Source organism: Candoia aspera, chromosome 15, assembly GCF_035149785.1.
Source record: "Candoia aspera isolate rCanAsp1 chromosome 15, rCanAsp1.hap2, whole genome shotgun sequence".
NCBI classification, from domain to species: domain Eukaryota; kingdom Metazoa; phylum Chordata; class Lepidosauria; order Squamata; family Boidae; genus Candoia; species Candoia aspera.
Window position 1 is genome coordinate 9,584,323 of NC_086167.1, and position 15,936 is coordinate 9,600,258.

General features: G+C 43.4%; 1 protein-coding gene across 2 annotated transcripts in view; it reads right to left on the minus strand.

The window, feature by feature from the left end:
- Nucleotides 1-15,936, minus strand: part of DGCR2 (DiGeorge syndrome critical region gene 2) — a 41,595-nt gene that overhangs the window by 5,808 nt on the left and 19,851 nt on the right. Inside the window, exons 2-8 of one of the 2 annotated variants that reach the window (XM_063315773.1) lie at nucleotides 14,150-14,272; nucleotides 7,464-7,589; nucleotides 5,119-5,329; nucleotides 3,793-3,869; nucleotides 2,694-2,870; nucleotides 2,383-2,586; nucleotides 551-703 (exon numbers count right to left, since the gene is read on the minus strand). In XM_063315773.1, the coding sequence (XP_063171843.1) occupies nucleotides 551-703; nucleotides 2,383-2,586; nucleotides 2,694-2,870; nucleotides 3,793-3,869; nucleotides 5,119-5,329; nucleotides 7,464-7,589; nucleotides 14,150-14,272 (1,071 nt within the window). The remainder of the gene's footprint in view (nucleotides 1-550; nucleotides 704-2,382; nucleotides 2,587-2,693; nucleotides 2,871-3,792; nucleotides 3,870-5,118; nucleotides 5,330-7,463; nucleotides 7,590-14,149; nucleotides 14,273-15,936) is intronic. The other variant, XM_063315774.1, reaches the window with a different exon arrangement.

Sequence of the window (15,936 nt, forward strand, 5' to 3'; positions counted from 1 at the left end):
CTTATCAGCCCATTGTCTAGGCTGTGCCTCTTCCTCCTGTCTCCCAAGGTCATTCTCACGCCCCATTACACTTTCATATCAAAGAGAAGACTAGAACTTAAGTCTCCTGGTTTCTAGTCCAGCACCTTCACCGCTACACCAAAGCGGCTCAAACAGAGAACCACCCCTGGCTTTGTGTGGCATGCCAAGGGCTGCCCCCTATGAGCAGACAGGGCCAACCCCCATTTGAGGAGGGCGTGCAGGGATTTCAAGAGGTGAAACAAGGGCCTTTAACACGTGCAAGGTCAGACATAAACATTTGACTCTTACAAACAATTGCAAAACAGAGCAGAAGTGTTTGGCCTCACAAGCTCGGCGGGGAGGGAGAGTCTTCTGCAGGCCACCCTTTTAGAAAGATTATTTAGACACCTACTTTTGCTGGAAAGGGGGTTCCTGGCGGCAGCTGCTCAACCCCAACTTCTGAAAGTCTACAGAGACGGGCCATGGAAACCCTCATCTTTGAGGCGCCCAAACTTTCCAGTGGCCTTCATAAAAGGCGACCCACACTTACGGTTTGCTCCAATCAAGGATTCGATGCGCTCCCGGCGTCTCTGTCGCAGCCGATGGACCATGAACAGCAGGAGAGACAAAATGAGGAAAGAAGAGACGCAGCTGACGATGAGACGCATTCCGCTGGCCATGGAGTCAAACAGGCTGTTGCCGTCTGCAAGAGGGAAAGAGAACGGCCCCCATGAGAGAGGAGAGGACAAAACCTCTTGGGGTTCACCCTTCTGAACCAACTGGAGAGGGAAGGTTGTTTTTTTTTTGTTTGTTTTTTTAAAAAAAGATCATTCTACCACCAATAGATCTTTTTTTGGTTTTGCTGGAGCACTAATGGAATAGTTTTGTTGGAAACATCTGCATTTGGACATCTGAGCATGAGGATGCGCAGCAAGAGTTTCCAAAAGTCATAATGTGCCAGCCCTTGGGAGGCAGGCCAGGTCAAGAAAGAGACATCACAAGCAATGCTAGACCTCAGTTGAGATAGGAGGATCTTGAAAGCCTGACGTCATTTCCCCTTCCCTCTCTCTTAACCAGAGACAGTCAAAGTGGGGTATCTTGAGGTTCTTTCTCATGCTTTCCTGTTTTCCCGGACTGAGCTCATCTTTTACGAACAGCTGTCGTATATTTTCTTCAAGACACCTCTGTACTCCTCTACATAAATATCTTCTCGATACTCTGAATCACATTTAGATGGGAGTCTATCACCACTGGGGTAGGGTAATCATATTCTATGGATAAGTCAATTGACCGTATCAAAGCACAGGTATCAGCCACAGAAAAATACAATTAAATGAAATAAGGTAAGATACAATAAAATAAGATAAGATAAGCTACGGTGAGATTAGATAAAATATAGTCAGGTAAGATAAAGCAGGGATAAAAAAAAACACAATAGTATAAGATAAAATACAGGGCAGAGATATATAATAAAATGAATATCAAACTCGAAGACAGTATGTGTTTAGGTGAGTTCATCACCTCTGCATGCAACCCCAATGCAGAAAGGGTGAGATGGAAGCTTGTGAATGGGTTTGTTGGGGGTACCCAAGGCTGAGGCTCCAGTTTCCTTCTTTTAAGGTTTTTATTATTGGTCGGTTTTATTCTTGTTGTGAGCCACCCAGAGTTGTGTTCTAAGATGGGCGGATGTGCAAATCTTTTAAATAAGTAAGTAAATAAATTTGTTAAGCGAGATCACACACTGTTGAGCTATGCCTCAGCAGGAAAAAAACAGCAGCACTTGTATCTGAGAAAGGGGGTCTCAACCAGACAGTATTTCAGTCCCAGAAGAAGGTAACTTACCAGTCATTGGAATGGGCAAAATCAGACCTCTAAATTAATACATGCACATCTGCTCTAAGACCACTGAACTCGAAACCAATCTTAAGAGTTCGGCAGGCTGCAGAGGACTTTTGGGTATCTTCTATTTATTTATTAAATGTATGTATGCATTAAATTTATCCCCGCCCATCTCCTCCCATCGTTCAGCTGTATGGATTTCAAACAAGTTGCTTGAACCGCTCCTGTCTGGAACTCAAGACCGTGGCATTGCTCTTGAGACACGTCCCGAATGGCTGAGACAACCGGGCTCCAATGTGAAAAAAAACGCATTTGAACTCAAGATGGAGAGTTTCAGTCCTGAAACATTTCAAATTCGAAACATTTCGCGCACTTCTAGGCATAAGCGCTAAAAGGGTTGGGCATAGACTTGATGTAAGTAAACGAGTAAGGAGATGATAAGAAAAAAAAAAAGATCTATCTGAGATGCAAGATCAAGAGGGAGGAGGGAGGCTGAAGAGGAGGAATCAATTTCATCTGCTGCCTGCCAGGAGAAACACATACCAGGATCGGAACAGGTAAATTTGCAGCACTCCTTGGGGTCCTTGAGATAATGCTGACAGCCCTGCGGCCGCTCGCACAGTGCTGCCACGCACATCTCTGGCTCGCCGTTGTGACACGTGCAACTTAAGCAGGGGTCGTCCCCTTTGGGGGTGAAGTTGTAGCCTTCGTCGACAATATTATCTTTAATATCCACACAGGTCTGGCCTGAAACGGGGGGGGAAAAAAAAACAACTTCCTTACTTTGGCCGACTCTCTTCCAACAGGTTCCCAGTTTATCCACCAGGTTCGTAAAAGGAGAACAGACAACTTACTTCTCTTGCAGAGGAAGGACGATTTTTCATAGCAGTTTTCAGCATACCAGCTGTGAAAACCATGGTGCCGGAGAATTGGGAAATGGGAGCATTGAAATTGGGCACAAAGGATGTTTTCATTTTCAGACAGAGATGTACTAAATGTAGGGTTAGGGGGCAAAAATACTTCTGACGAGCCTGAGATGACAAAACAGAGGAAGAGGGTAGGTTACACTCTGCTGCGCAATCCGCTTTACCATATGCTGGAAAATATTACAGGTAGTCCTCACTTAACAACCATTTGCTTAGTGACCGTTCCGACTTACAACGGTGCTGGAAAAAACGGCTCACAACTGGTCTTCACACTTATGACTGTTGCAGCATCCCCACGGTCACATGATCATAAGTTGGGCACTTGGCAACCGGTTCATATTTATGACCATCACAGGGTCCCATGGTCATGAGATCACCGTTTTCTACCTCCCGGCTGGCAAAATCAATGGGGGAAAGCGTGATTCGCTTAACACCACATGGTTCACCTAACAAGGTGATTCGCTTAACAACCATTGCAAAAAAGGTCATAAAATTGGGTCAGATTCACTTAATGACTGCTTTGCTTAGCAACCAAAATTCCAGGCTCAATTGTGGCTCTTAAGCAAGGACTACCTGTAAAAAGCCTTTATAAGAAATACAAAGGATTGATCCATGCTGCTTTGATTTGACTTCTCATTTTCCTCACTGATACGTTAGCTAGTTTTCATTTGGTTTCTGCATCAGTTCTGCAAACTCAGCCAAAAATACTGGCCATAGGGTGATTAGGGAGTTTGGCGTTTCTCCCAGTGGGCAAAATATTCCTATACACATTTCCCTAGTCTGTGCATTTTTGTAACTCATTTCCCCTAATGCTTATAGCTTGAACTTTGTCCTGAAAACCTTGGTCATGCCTTCCAGCCCCCCTGGAAGTTAGCACCAGTTTATAACGTTTCATGTAACAAAAGTAGGAAATTATTAAATACATGGGGAGAGATAAAGCGTATTCAAGCTGCAGGAACAAGGAGTTTGATCAGGTTCGAATTTTAGCTAAGAAGCACAAAGATTCAGCCTCCTTTGGGAAACCTACCTTTATAAGCGACCTCCCAGTGGCCTTCAAGAGAGTTATTCCGGTTGGTGACGACAAACTGATATCCAACCCAGAACCTTCCATTGGAAATTTAGGGGTGGGAAAAAGACGGGTCAGAAAACTTCAGTGAGGATAAAAGACTGCGTTGGAAAGTTAATACAAAAAAATAATGCAAGGAATTTCAGAAACAGAGGTTCAGAATTTGTCTCGCATGTAACAAGCAGTTAATGAAAGCCCCAAGAGTGCGCAAAACATTTCGTAAGAACTACCCCAAACTTGAAGCACCCCACTTTGAGGTCAGAACATCCCATCCTGCCCTCGAAGCAACTGTTTCTCAAATAGGGTATGGCATTTCAAATTTGAACCGGTTCAAATCTAAACATTTTGCATACCACAAATCAGGAACGTGATGAATAAAATTAATAAAATGAGGAACCGGTGAGCTGAAAAGCAGAGGTCTCGTTTTGAGCCTTGAGAAGGTTAAGCATTTTGACAAGATAGCTGCCAGGGTGGTGGGACCAGTCGATCGTAAGCACCAAGTTCCCCAAGATGAATTTACAAGGTCCTCTGTCATCTTAATGGGACATCTGAAGGCCTAAAGGCATCGCTGCAATCAAATAAGATGCCACAAATTGGTGTTCGCCTTTGCTTTACTCAGCAAGGATGACGAATGATGTGTTTGTCAAGACTTTTTTTGCATTGCGTTGAACAAACGTTAACAAGGAAGCAGAAACAGTGGTCAACAGATGGAGGAACGTGCAATGTGAGATAAGATACTTGGACAAAACGGCTCATCCACCACAGCATGGCTGGCTGGGGCATTCTGGGAGTTGAAGTCCACCCACCTTCAAGTTGCCAAGTTTGAGAAACACTGCTCTGGGTGAACCCTGAACAGAATACGAATTAAAAGGGGATAGTAATCTCTGAGATACAAGCAGGCAAAGGCCAAACTTCACATTGCTGACCTACAAAGTTCGAGCTTCCGAAGCTGCCAGAGTCAATGGTGAAGCACCAACATTGTGTGCAGTGCACACACCCCAAACCCCCTCTGGTGTAACAGTGGGGGTAAGTGTCTTCGACCTACCACTCAATCCTGAAACCCTGTCCAAGGGTTGCGGGGGGTGGGGGGGAATTAAACATGTGAAAGGCTCGATGTTGAAAAACAGGATGCAGGCAATGACACACAGCAGCTTTGCAAGCAAACCTCAAGGACTCCTGTTGCTCAGTTAGCAGCTTACTGCAAGGAAGAAAACATACCCATCCAAAATCCAAAAGAAGAAGTGGTTTTGTTTCCCAATGAAATGCTGCCGTTCCGCGCACACTCACCGGCGTTGATCTTTCCTCCCAAAGGCCTTCTCTTCGGAGTCCCACTCTTGCTGAAGAATGAATTTCAGCTCCTGGTCAGTGGTAAAGGTGGCCAGGGAACCATTCACCTTCTGACATGTTTGCACAGCATCCCAGTAGTTCTCTCCATTTAAGTACACCCTGTAGCAACTGGCAGTACCCTCGTAGTGGTGCCACCCTGATGGACACTTCCCTAGGAAACATGAAAGAGAGAAGGGAAAACAATTTCCCACCCAGTTAGGACCTCAACACAAAAAAGCATGGTTTAGTCATTCCTAAGGCATTGGGCTTAGCTCAAATCTAGCAAAGAAGAGAGGCAGGACCTGCCCCGTACAGGATGCAGGAAGAGCATCATTCTAACACTGCCTCCATTCCAAAAACAATCATGTCTGAAATGAAAAGTCTAGCCTTGGAATGAAATATGTGCAGACTGTATCTGGAATTATTGCTGGCAAGGGTGCTGGGAGATACAGTTGCCCATTTTCCAGCAACGTCAAATCTCTCCTGGCAAATCAAAGTCAGCCTTTCATTCTCATACACCAATATTGCTGGTTTAATTTGAGGCATCTCCAGAGAGGCCCAACTGCCTGGAACACGACGTTATGGCAATCGAGAGAGCTGCTGACACTCAGCACAGTCAGTATTGAACTGGATGGATGGATCAATGGTTTGATTCAGTGAAAACTACTTCCCTGTGTTTCTATTTTTAAAAAAATGCAAGGTTCCTTCCTAGCAACAACCCTCCCATCCAAATGGATTTTTAAGTTTGGCCTTGAGGTTGAATCTCTGCCTATAATCCAGAGCAGCTTCTATATTCATGATTGCATTATCCTTTCCTTCTACATATTATTCTGTCTCTGGTAATCAGATTGAGGTGGATGTTCTCATTTGAGGATATTTTGTGCTTATTTTATGAGCAAGGGAGAAAACGGCTTGTGATATCTTTTGGAGACAGGCCAAACTGCATTAGCTTCACACTATAAAAAACGGGATTTATTTGCAGCGTTAAGAGACTGCCTGCAAGGACAGTTCACCGTGCTATTATCTTCCTAAAGGAAATTAATTGGAATTGCTTCCTTTTTGAGGTTTCATTTAATGTAAGTACAAAGTGACTATTAAGTTCTCAGAGACTTCTCAGTCCTGACTGGGCATCAGTTCCATACCACATTTGCCCCAGATTCCCAAAGTATCTTTCGTACAGCCTCCGCAGGTCCCTCTGATCAAAACCCAGAGGCAGCTTCTTCCTATTTGGAGGCAGGACACACACAAAAATTGTAGTGCAAGCTTGAAAACAGCCAAGAATCACCACCCCTGGCCCTCACACGTAGCTTTGGAGCATCATCTCCCCAGAGAACAGATTGGCCCCAAGCCTACTGGCCTTTCATAAGACATCAAAGAATTGGTTTGACCATCAAGCTTGAGAATCCGGGGATGTGGTAGAGCTTGTACGATGGCTATGCTGAATGTTGGTGGTGGTCCTTGTTATACCTCTGCTACTGACTGTGTTGTTATATGATTTTTTTAATATCATTCTTAGACATGATTCTTGTATAGTTTTTATATAGTCTTCATTTCTGTGAGCCAAAGTCATGTATTTGAAATGAGTGGGTATATAAATTGATGAACGGACGCATACATATATACATACGTACGTACATGCGGGTAGTCCTCATTTAGCAACCACAACAGAGACCGGCAACTTGGTCATTAAGCAAAGCGGTCGCTAAGTGAAACTGTGACTGTGTTGATGATCTTACTTCAGTTTCCCTTTGCTTTACAGACCCGCAAAGGTCATAAATGTGAGAATTGGTCATAGAATTATTCTTTCCTCACCACTGTAACTGCAAATGGTTGCTAAAAGAGAACTACACGTACATACATACAAACCTATTACAGCTTTCCCCACTTTTACATCAGCCCTTAGGCCCCTGTACCTCCTATTCCAAATGTAGTGTGTAGTTTCAACCACCAAAAAGTGGCCCATCCATTGCCTAGACCAAAGGTCCAAATTGATAACGAGGAGGTTTGGTGTCAGCCTAACAAGGGAGAGCAGACTACGAAACCGCCATATAGGTCAGGACTACCTTTATGGTAACAGCTGTATGTAGTAACAGAATCTTCCAAGTCTGAATGTGCTTCCCCATCACTTTATCTTCATGTGGACTAGGAAGGGGCTTGTCTGAGATGTCTTCGCACGTTACTTTCTTGGTCCAGACTCAAGCCCCTCTTTTCTAGCCATTGCCTTGATAACAGCTCTTCCTCCTGTCCTTCAAGGCTATTCTGTATGCCCTCAACACCTGGTTCTTGTTTCCAAGTCTGCAACTTACTACTAAATCGAACCGGCTGTGCCATGTTGATGGTATGGAAGCGAGTCGTGTCCCCTCCTCTTCCACGGCTGTGCCTGGAATCCACATTCTCCTTCCCGTGATAAATTCGTTGGTCCCCTGTATAATCTAAGAGAAAGGAAGTACGTGAGGCCTCAGGTAAGCCAGTATGAGCGTTTATTTTTCATATTTAACCACAATTTAATTTAACCACTAATGTTTCCTCAGAAAATAATTTAATTATCTATTATTAAAAATGTTAAATAGGCATATGATTTGCGTTTAGTCATGAAAACGTATAAAAGGGTGTTGGGAACCGGACAAATTTTACAAACGTTAGATCAATTCAGCTAATTCCTTTGGAATAGGTTCTGATGGTTACAACATTGTGAGATTTGCTTAACATCATTCTTTGCTTGATAAAAGTGTGACATTATTTTGCATGTGTGTTTCTTCTGTACCGTGATTCCTATTACACCGTTACTTTCATTAGTAACGTATAACAACAGACATAAAAGAGAATAAAGACACATGCAGAATGTTAACTGGATGTTAAAAGAATTTTTATTGCTCTGCTTGTGTCAGCAAAATTTTTGGCTCAAAACCAGTGGGCGAGATCCTTCAAGGTTTGCTGAGGAGGGCTGACCTAAATGTGGAGAGGGAATCTGCCAACAGAAATCTTGGACAAGCTGAAAATGCATAATATACCACCAGGCTATGCATTATTGAGGTGTTCCTAAGAGGAAAAGTTTTGAGGCAGACTCTGCAACTTTAGAAAATGTCATATTAAATATTTTGCCCTTTCTCAATGGGAGGCACAGTATTTCAACGGCCAGAATCCCTCCAGTGTAACAGCCGTGGATGGATTCTGGAACCACTTCTACTGGCCTGAAAAGAAAGCTGAATTCAAACAAAGCAAACCAACATCTAAGGAAGGTTCAACTTAGGTTTACCCATCATGCCCAACATCGCAAACCAAATCATCACAAAACCTGGCCTTTAAGTGGGTTTTACACAATATAGGTTACACTGATTACAGTTCAAGATTCACTCTATTTACAGAGGCTGTTGTCTAACAATGGAGAAGATTAGTTGGGATTTTAAGCACCTTTGAGTCATTGTTGATCCTAATAGAAGCTTTTAAGTTGAATTACTATGATAGGCCATTGCGTCAAGGTGTAGCCTTCCTTTGGTGTCTACTCAGCTTCTCCAAGAGTCACTTTAGCAGCAGAACAAGTTCCCGGCCCAATCATTACACAATCTGCCATGGGCCTTCTGTCATATCCTTTCCATATCCCACCTCTCAAGTTAAAGGGCTGTAATTAATGCCACATTCAAGAGGATACCTATATTGTTACTCAGTTCCCAGAAGGTCCAGGCAATACAGCCTCTGAATCACAATGAATGAGTGTCCTGACAGTTGTGATGACAGAGAAGATAGGATGGGAATGGCCCTCAGAGACTATAAATTATGGTCATGTCGTCTCCAAGCAAAAGCAAAGCTTCCTTCAGCGATAGCTTACACGGAGACAGACTTTTCTCAAAACGATCAACTAAGCAGGGGTAGATAACCCTACTGCACTAGACATGCATTGAGAATTTTGACAGCGTGCACCAGATTCATTCGCAAAATAGCTGCTGTGTTAGGCATGGCCAATCCCAAATCAAGAAGTCCCACACCTACAGCCACCTCTCAGGATGCTCTGCGCTACCCATCGGATCACAGTGGGACACAAAAGCATCACTCGAAATAAGTATGACCCTATAGAGATTGGCGGTTGCTTTTGCACCATGCTAGATCTCATTCTCATCATCACCATCTCAGATGGAGCAGAGAACCTTGGTGGGTACCAAAGGAGACAGCTGGAGGATACAGTGATATTTGTGGGCATCATTTTGCTTATCCCTAGATTAAACAATAATCAACAAAAATTATAATGCTGCAAAATTTAGCTAAGGGGCAGCCAAAAAGACTGCTTTGCTGGGATGGAGAACTGAAACACTGGAGACCTCAAAAAAATGAAACCATCTGTAAAGAATAAGGAACAGAGTTAAATACATGACTGAAAAGCCCCTAGCCACTATGTTCCAAGAAAAATGGGAAGCATTAAGGAAGGGGGTGTTTGGAAACCACCAGTGGTTGACTTGCTTATAAGTGAACTGCAAAACAAGAACACTATTTTCTCATTAGGTCTCAGCAAAGAGGAAAAGGGATTGTGTGTTTCTAGCCGTTCAGGGAGGAGCTGACAAAATTCGGGAGTTGAATCTCTTGATCTGAGCAACCACAATATGAGTGAGCACCCATCAGATGTTTGCTTGGTTTTGAGACAGCTTCTGCTGCTGCTTCCCCTCCCTTCAGCAGGAAAGAATCAGATAACAGGGGTCAAAAATGTGGAACTGCAAATATATACTGCATACATGTGCATGGACTGCCAAGGGCTCCAGAGGAAAAAAAATCTAAGACCTGTGACTGGGTTCACGCTAGGAATATGCAAAAATCCCAGAGTGGAAATGTTCTGAGGTTGGGACACTCTTATTTGAGTCTGAAACAACTGCTTCAATCATTCTGGAAGGGCTTCAAAGAGCCAGAACGCCCCCAAGCTCGAAGCAAAGCATTTTAAAATTCAAAGTATTTCAGATTCCAAACATTTTTGCACAGCTCTAGGTCACATGTCACATTGAGCTATAATGTGGTTTGCCAGCCCTTTGTTGACATAACATTTTGTGTAAACCCAACCAGCTCTGGCTTAGTCAAAACACCATGTTAAAACTTATGGTATAGAGCGATGTGTGAACCCAATCAAGGCCTCTAAGTCTGTAAACTTAAGCAGAGTTGGTGAAATTGCACATTTCACTAGATGTACAATTATGCCTTGAACCGTTTTAAAACAAAGCAGTTGAACATCCAGAATAGCAGCTTCTCACAGATGGTACCTCACTTGACACAAGCCCTAATTCTTTCCCTAGATGCTCTGGCTAAATTACTTTACTTCTTTTAATTCCTTCCCCATAGTTTATGTGCTTTTTTCGTGGAGTCTGGAGGCACTGAGGCTCTTCCACTGAAAACAAGCAACATGCAATAAAATAGGAGGTAGAAGTATTATATACATTAGCCACCTTGAGTAGACCCGGAAGGAAGGAAGGAAGGAAGGAAGGAAGGAAGGAAGGAAGGAAGGAAGGAAGGAAGGAAGGAAGGAAGGAAGGAAGGAAGGAAGGAAGGAAGGAAGGAAGGAAGGAAGGAAGGAAGGAAGGAAGGAAGGAAGGAAGGAAGGAAGGAAGGAAGGAAGGAAGGGTCAGTCTAATAATAATAATGAGCCAATAGCCTTCTACATTGGTTTATTTCTAAATAACATTTTAATTGTACTGCAAAGTGCCCCGGAAATTTTTCTGTTCCAAGGCAATGTATAAAGTATCTCTTCCTGACAGCCACGTATCTTCTAAACAGCAAGCTGCAAGAGAGAAAAATGCCATTCTTAAGCAAAATTGTTTGCTCGCAGGGGCTTCTAAACTTTAGCTCATGGGCTGCAGGCAGGCGCACCACTTGCCCCATCCAGAGCTAAACATGTTGCCAAGTAAACATGAAGAAAAACCCATCACTTCCCCTGCTGAAAAAGGTTGAGAAACTCTAAAACGCACACAGTAGTAACACACAGCCTTGAGGCTCTGCAGCTTGTGTTTTCTTGCTTGAACTGGCAAACCAGTTCATTCCTGCAAAGCAGCGGAACCTTGTTTTGTGAAACCGAGGCTTCGAGCACAAGGGAGCAACGTGTGTTGCGTAAATCCCTCCAGCAATGTCAAGCATGCAATCAAGGCGGTATCAGCTAGAGGCCTCCATTCTTTCAGAGCAGAAGATCAAAGATACGAAACCGCTGCTGGGTTAGGGGCATGGAGGGTAGAAGGGGCAAGCCCACTGAGAAGGCAAGAATTCATCAGTCCTTTCTTCTGGCCCAAATGCTTTGTAGTCCCATAGTTTTGATTTAAGCCGGAAGAATTTGATTCTCAAAAATCAGAAAGGTTATGTAACAAAAAGATGGGCTGGGAGCAGCAAGTGGGAGGAAATAAAAACTGAAGATTGAAACTATCAGAAGGGGCTCTCGACTGTTCTATTAAGATACCAAGTAGATTAAATTCTTCGGCTGCAAAGGAGCAGGAAGAGGCTAATAGAACAAGCAGGGTGTATCAAAGCATACCTAAGATCTCTGTAATCTGGGAAAGGGAACAGAATCCACCAAATTAAATCTCCAACAGATATTAAGAATGCCACTTAAGAATGACTACATGCACAAGAGAGATGGCCGTAGGTCCCAAAGTCATCATTCTGGGGATTCCGGAATATCACAACTTCCCCACAACAACAGCAATTGTCTTCTTTAATTTGTGCAGAACATAGCTCAGTTGGGAATCGGGGAAGAGACATGTGCTCCCTAGGTATAAAAGATTCCTGAAACTTTGGAAAGAGAGAGAGAAAGAACACTTTCTAGCCCTAGCATCTGGGCTGCTGAAACTGAAATTGACAATATCCTGCAAGAAATATACTGTAATTAAAATTACACCTTTATTCTGCACTGCTTTTTATACGAATAACTAGTTCATCACAGAATGACATCTGGCACATGTAACCCTTTTTTTAAAATAGTATAAACTATTATATCTCATTCTGGCAAGGCAAACGCAGCCAACCATATCCTGGGATACCAAAACATTCCAGTACAGAAGTAGTATCAGAGATGGAAGTCCAAAGTGCCTCTCCTGAAAAGAGATGAATTCCTTTCACTTATTTATGTTTCACTTTTTGCCGCTTAAGAGAGAGACTTCAGATGTTCCTTCCAGAAGCCAAGTGTGGAAGCATTCACGACTTGCTGTTGTTAACCACTATTAAGTTAGTTAACATTAAGTTAACTTTATTTGCAACACTTTGCTTTCAAACTGGTTTCAATATTGTATGATACTGTATGGACCATGCTGGTTGCTAATTGCCTGTGTTATTTTTATAAGCCTAGCCTGCACTTATAAACTCAGCTTTTAGAATCCACATGTTCAGAGACAGGTATGCCTTTCCCAATGGCTCTAAAAATCAGTCAAGTTTTTGCTTTTGGCTTCTTATATATTCCAGGCAATACGAGTCACTTCCTGCTAATGGCCACAAACACACTCTTGTTCTGTGTTAATTCATTTCAACTGCACACAATTTTGTTGAAAATCAAGAAGACGCTGCTCTGTTTCAAACCCCCGCGGAAATCAGGCTGCCAAAACTAACAGAAGTCGCTAGCTGTACTGAACACAACGCTGATGGTGAACACAAGAATACAGATGGTGAACACATGCCAACAATTAAAAAGAAAAAAAAAAAGATGCCTCTTATGTAATCTTACTGGCCACTTTGATTGTACGAAGCTTCGTTCTGCAGGCTTCCTGCCTGCCAAAGTCACTCAACATTCTGGTTTTTCAGCTTCAGTCAAAGCCAATTTATAAAAATAATAACCCAGCTGCAGCCGTATGAAGCAGAATTTTTGACTCATCTCAAGGTGTTTTTATATTGGATTTTGGAGCAGAGGGGGAGAAGTTTGCTGCTGAAGACCGCACTTAACGTTTGGGAGGAACCCACAACTCTTAGGGGGTGGGGTACAGGTGCAAATAGACAGGAATGGGATTTTGTCTGTCTGAGCTTTGTGGAGTTCTTGGCTTATAAAGTAACATTAATCTCGTTTTGGAGCTTCTGTAAACTTTTCACGTTCCCTGCCGCTAACTGGCAGAAAACTGAACCACTAGTCAGCAATTTGGGGGAGAAGAGACCATGCGGACATTATTTGGCCCTGGGAATGCAGGTGACTTGTTAAAAACCCAAAATACAACTACAGGTAGTCCTCGCTTAACTACCACAATTGGGACCAGAATTTCAGTTGCTAAACAAGTGGTCATTAAGCAAATCTGACCCAATTTTACAACCTTTTTGCGGCATTGTTAAGTGAATCACCATGGGCGTTAAGCAGACCACATGGTTGTTAAGTGACTCATGCAGTTCCCCATTGATTTTGCTTGCCAGAAGCTGGCCGGGAAGATCAAAAACGGCGATCACGTGACCCCGGGGCACCGCAATAGTCATAAATGCTTACCAGTTGCCAGGCGCCCAAACTGTGATCATGTGACTGCAGGGATGCTACGACGGTCGGAAGTGTGAGAACCGGTTGTAAGTCAGTTTTTTCAACACCGTAGTAAGTCTAAACCATCACTACACTAATGGTTGTTAAGTGAGGACTACCTGTAAGAGTTAAATTTGCTCAACTTAATTTGTTCAGAGTATATCTCCAGTATACCAAGAAAAGAGCTATGGATTAGAGGGGGTGTGATGTTCGGATCCAAAGTGGGCAAGGGTGGACATGTGGACACACCCTGTCCTCACTTCCTTACTCAAGCACATATGTTCCTGAGCCTACACAACTACTGCACAACCTCCAGCAAAAGCTCAACGCCTTTCTGGAGCAGACAACAGCTACAGGGAAGACACCCCCACGAGATCCGAATCGTGCGCTCCCCGGCTGCAGGCTAATTTAAAACAGACGGAGGAAAGGGAGAGAGACGTACATGCGCATCTCCTCCCTGGTTTTTGCTTACACAAATTCCGATGAATGTCCGGGAGCCTAGCAGACATGACTACTCTTCCCAGTGCCATTCATCTGTGGTGCACTTACTTGGGCAGCCAACTTCATCGCTTTCATCCTCACAGGTGGGCCACCCATCGCACTGCCACTTGGAGGGGATGCACTGGATTGAACCACTGCGGCAAGTGAACTGCCCTGGGATGCAGCGCAACTCTGCAAAATACAAGGAGAAGATTGCCCAAGACTCCAGACGAAAGAAGACCTGCAACAAAGAATGCCTCTGCTCGGAAACACGGAACTACCGTGCCCAAATTTAGCCCCTCGTGATGGTTTCGATGAGCAATGGGAAGGAAACATCAGATCTTCACATTACTGTGCCAGGAGAAAGTTTTGATTAGGTTTCTTTTTCCCCACCCTGGACGGTGGCAAATAGAGGTGGCTCTTCAGAACCCTGTTAAACAAGGATCGTGGGAAGTTACGATTGACTTCGCCCCCCTCCAAAATCGATCAGTGCTAAAGCAAGCAAACACATGAACTGTGCAATTTAGCGCAGAGTCAGAAATGTGCACCAAGTCTGCAGAAAACAGGTCCAACAGCCATCATTAGCCTAGCCAGGATTAACACCTTCACAATATCTGTCCTTCATTATATCTCAAATCAGGGAATATTTTTGCAAGAATCCATCAGAGGCTTAGAGCACCAGCATTCTCCTCTTCCAAACTAAAAGCAGGAGGTTTTGGCCTCGAGCAAATCTGGACACATGCCAATAGCTGTTCAAGCCTGAGACGCAATTCCTTTTCCTGCACATAAATTTGATTCAGAAAATAAAATATAATTATTTTGATACATGTGACTCTTTGTGTATCGCTCCCTTGCCCAAAGTATAAATTTGGAATAAAATGACTTCATGGCAAAATTGGAGGTAAAACAGGCAGTGGGAACCTGGCTCAAAACATCTATGGCGTCTGCAGAAAGAGAAATATCATACCAAGTGCTTTAAGAAGCATAAAACTAGCTCAAGTCAATGGGAAGAAATTTTTTTAAAAGGCTTATTCTGCTTAACACACTCGCTCAAAAGAAACGCTCAGGTTATATAGCAACAGCTAAGAACTCAGACGTGCTAGACAATGAGGGAGATCGCCACACGTTACACCACAATCAAGATAGTTCTGACATGTGTGTGTGCGCGCGCGCACGTGTGCGCCCACGCTTGCGCCCACGCACACTCCTCACTTTGCAAATATCATCATATTCTACAACACAACTAATCTCTTCTTCCAGAATGGAACAAAAGATCAGACTTGGAGATCAGGTGACTCTCTTAAATAATGCCCCAGCAGACAAATGGCAGGAAGAGTACGCATTATGAAACAGGCCTCATTACTCCTGTCAGTGATTCAGGTCATTCAACTCACACCATCTTCTTTAGGGGGGATTACAAGCATTTTCTACTGTTATTATCTTCACATTAAAAAAAAAAACCCTATGGTGTGAGTTGGGCTGAGAGAGTAAATGGCCTGAAGTTGCCACCCTACCTTCTCAAGAACTTTGTGGTTGAGCAGGTCTTTAACACCTTAATTACTACATTATCCTGGCCTTCTAATGGGTCCATATACCAACCTAGGCCATTACATGGATTGCTTTGTTTTGGTTAGTGGGTGATGTGTCAACTTAGGCACTATGATGTGTCCCAGATTCCTCCCTTGGTGCTCACCAGGTTTCCTGCCCTATGTGACTTAGGAAGAAAAATATTATTTTAAGCCTTTATTGTTTAAAAAGATAAACAAAAAGGAAGTTAGCATACTACTAAGTAAACCACTAGCATCATTATTTCCAACAATGCCTTTGGGCCCCATAAAGATCCAACCAGTGTGTAG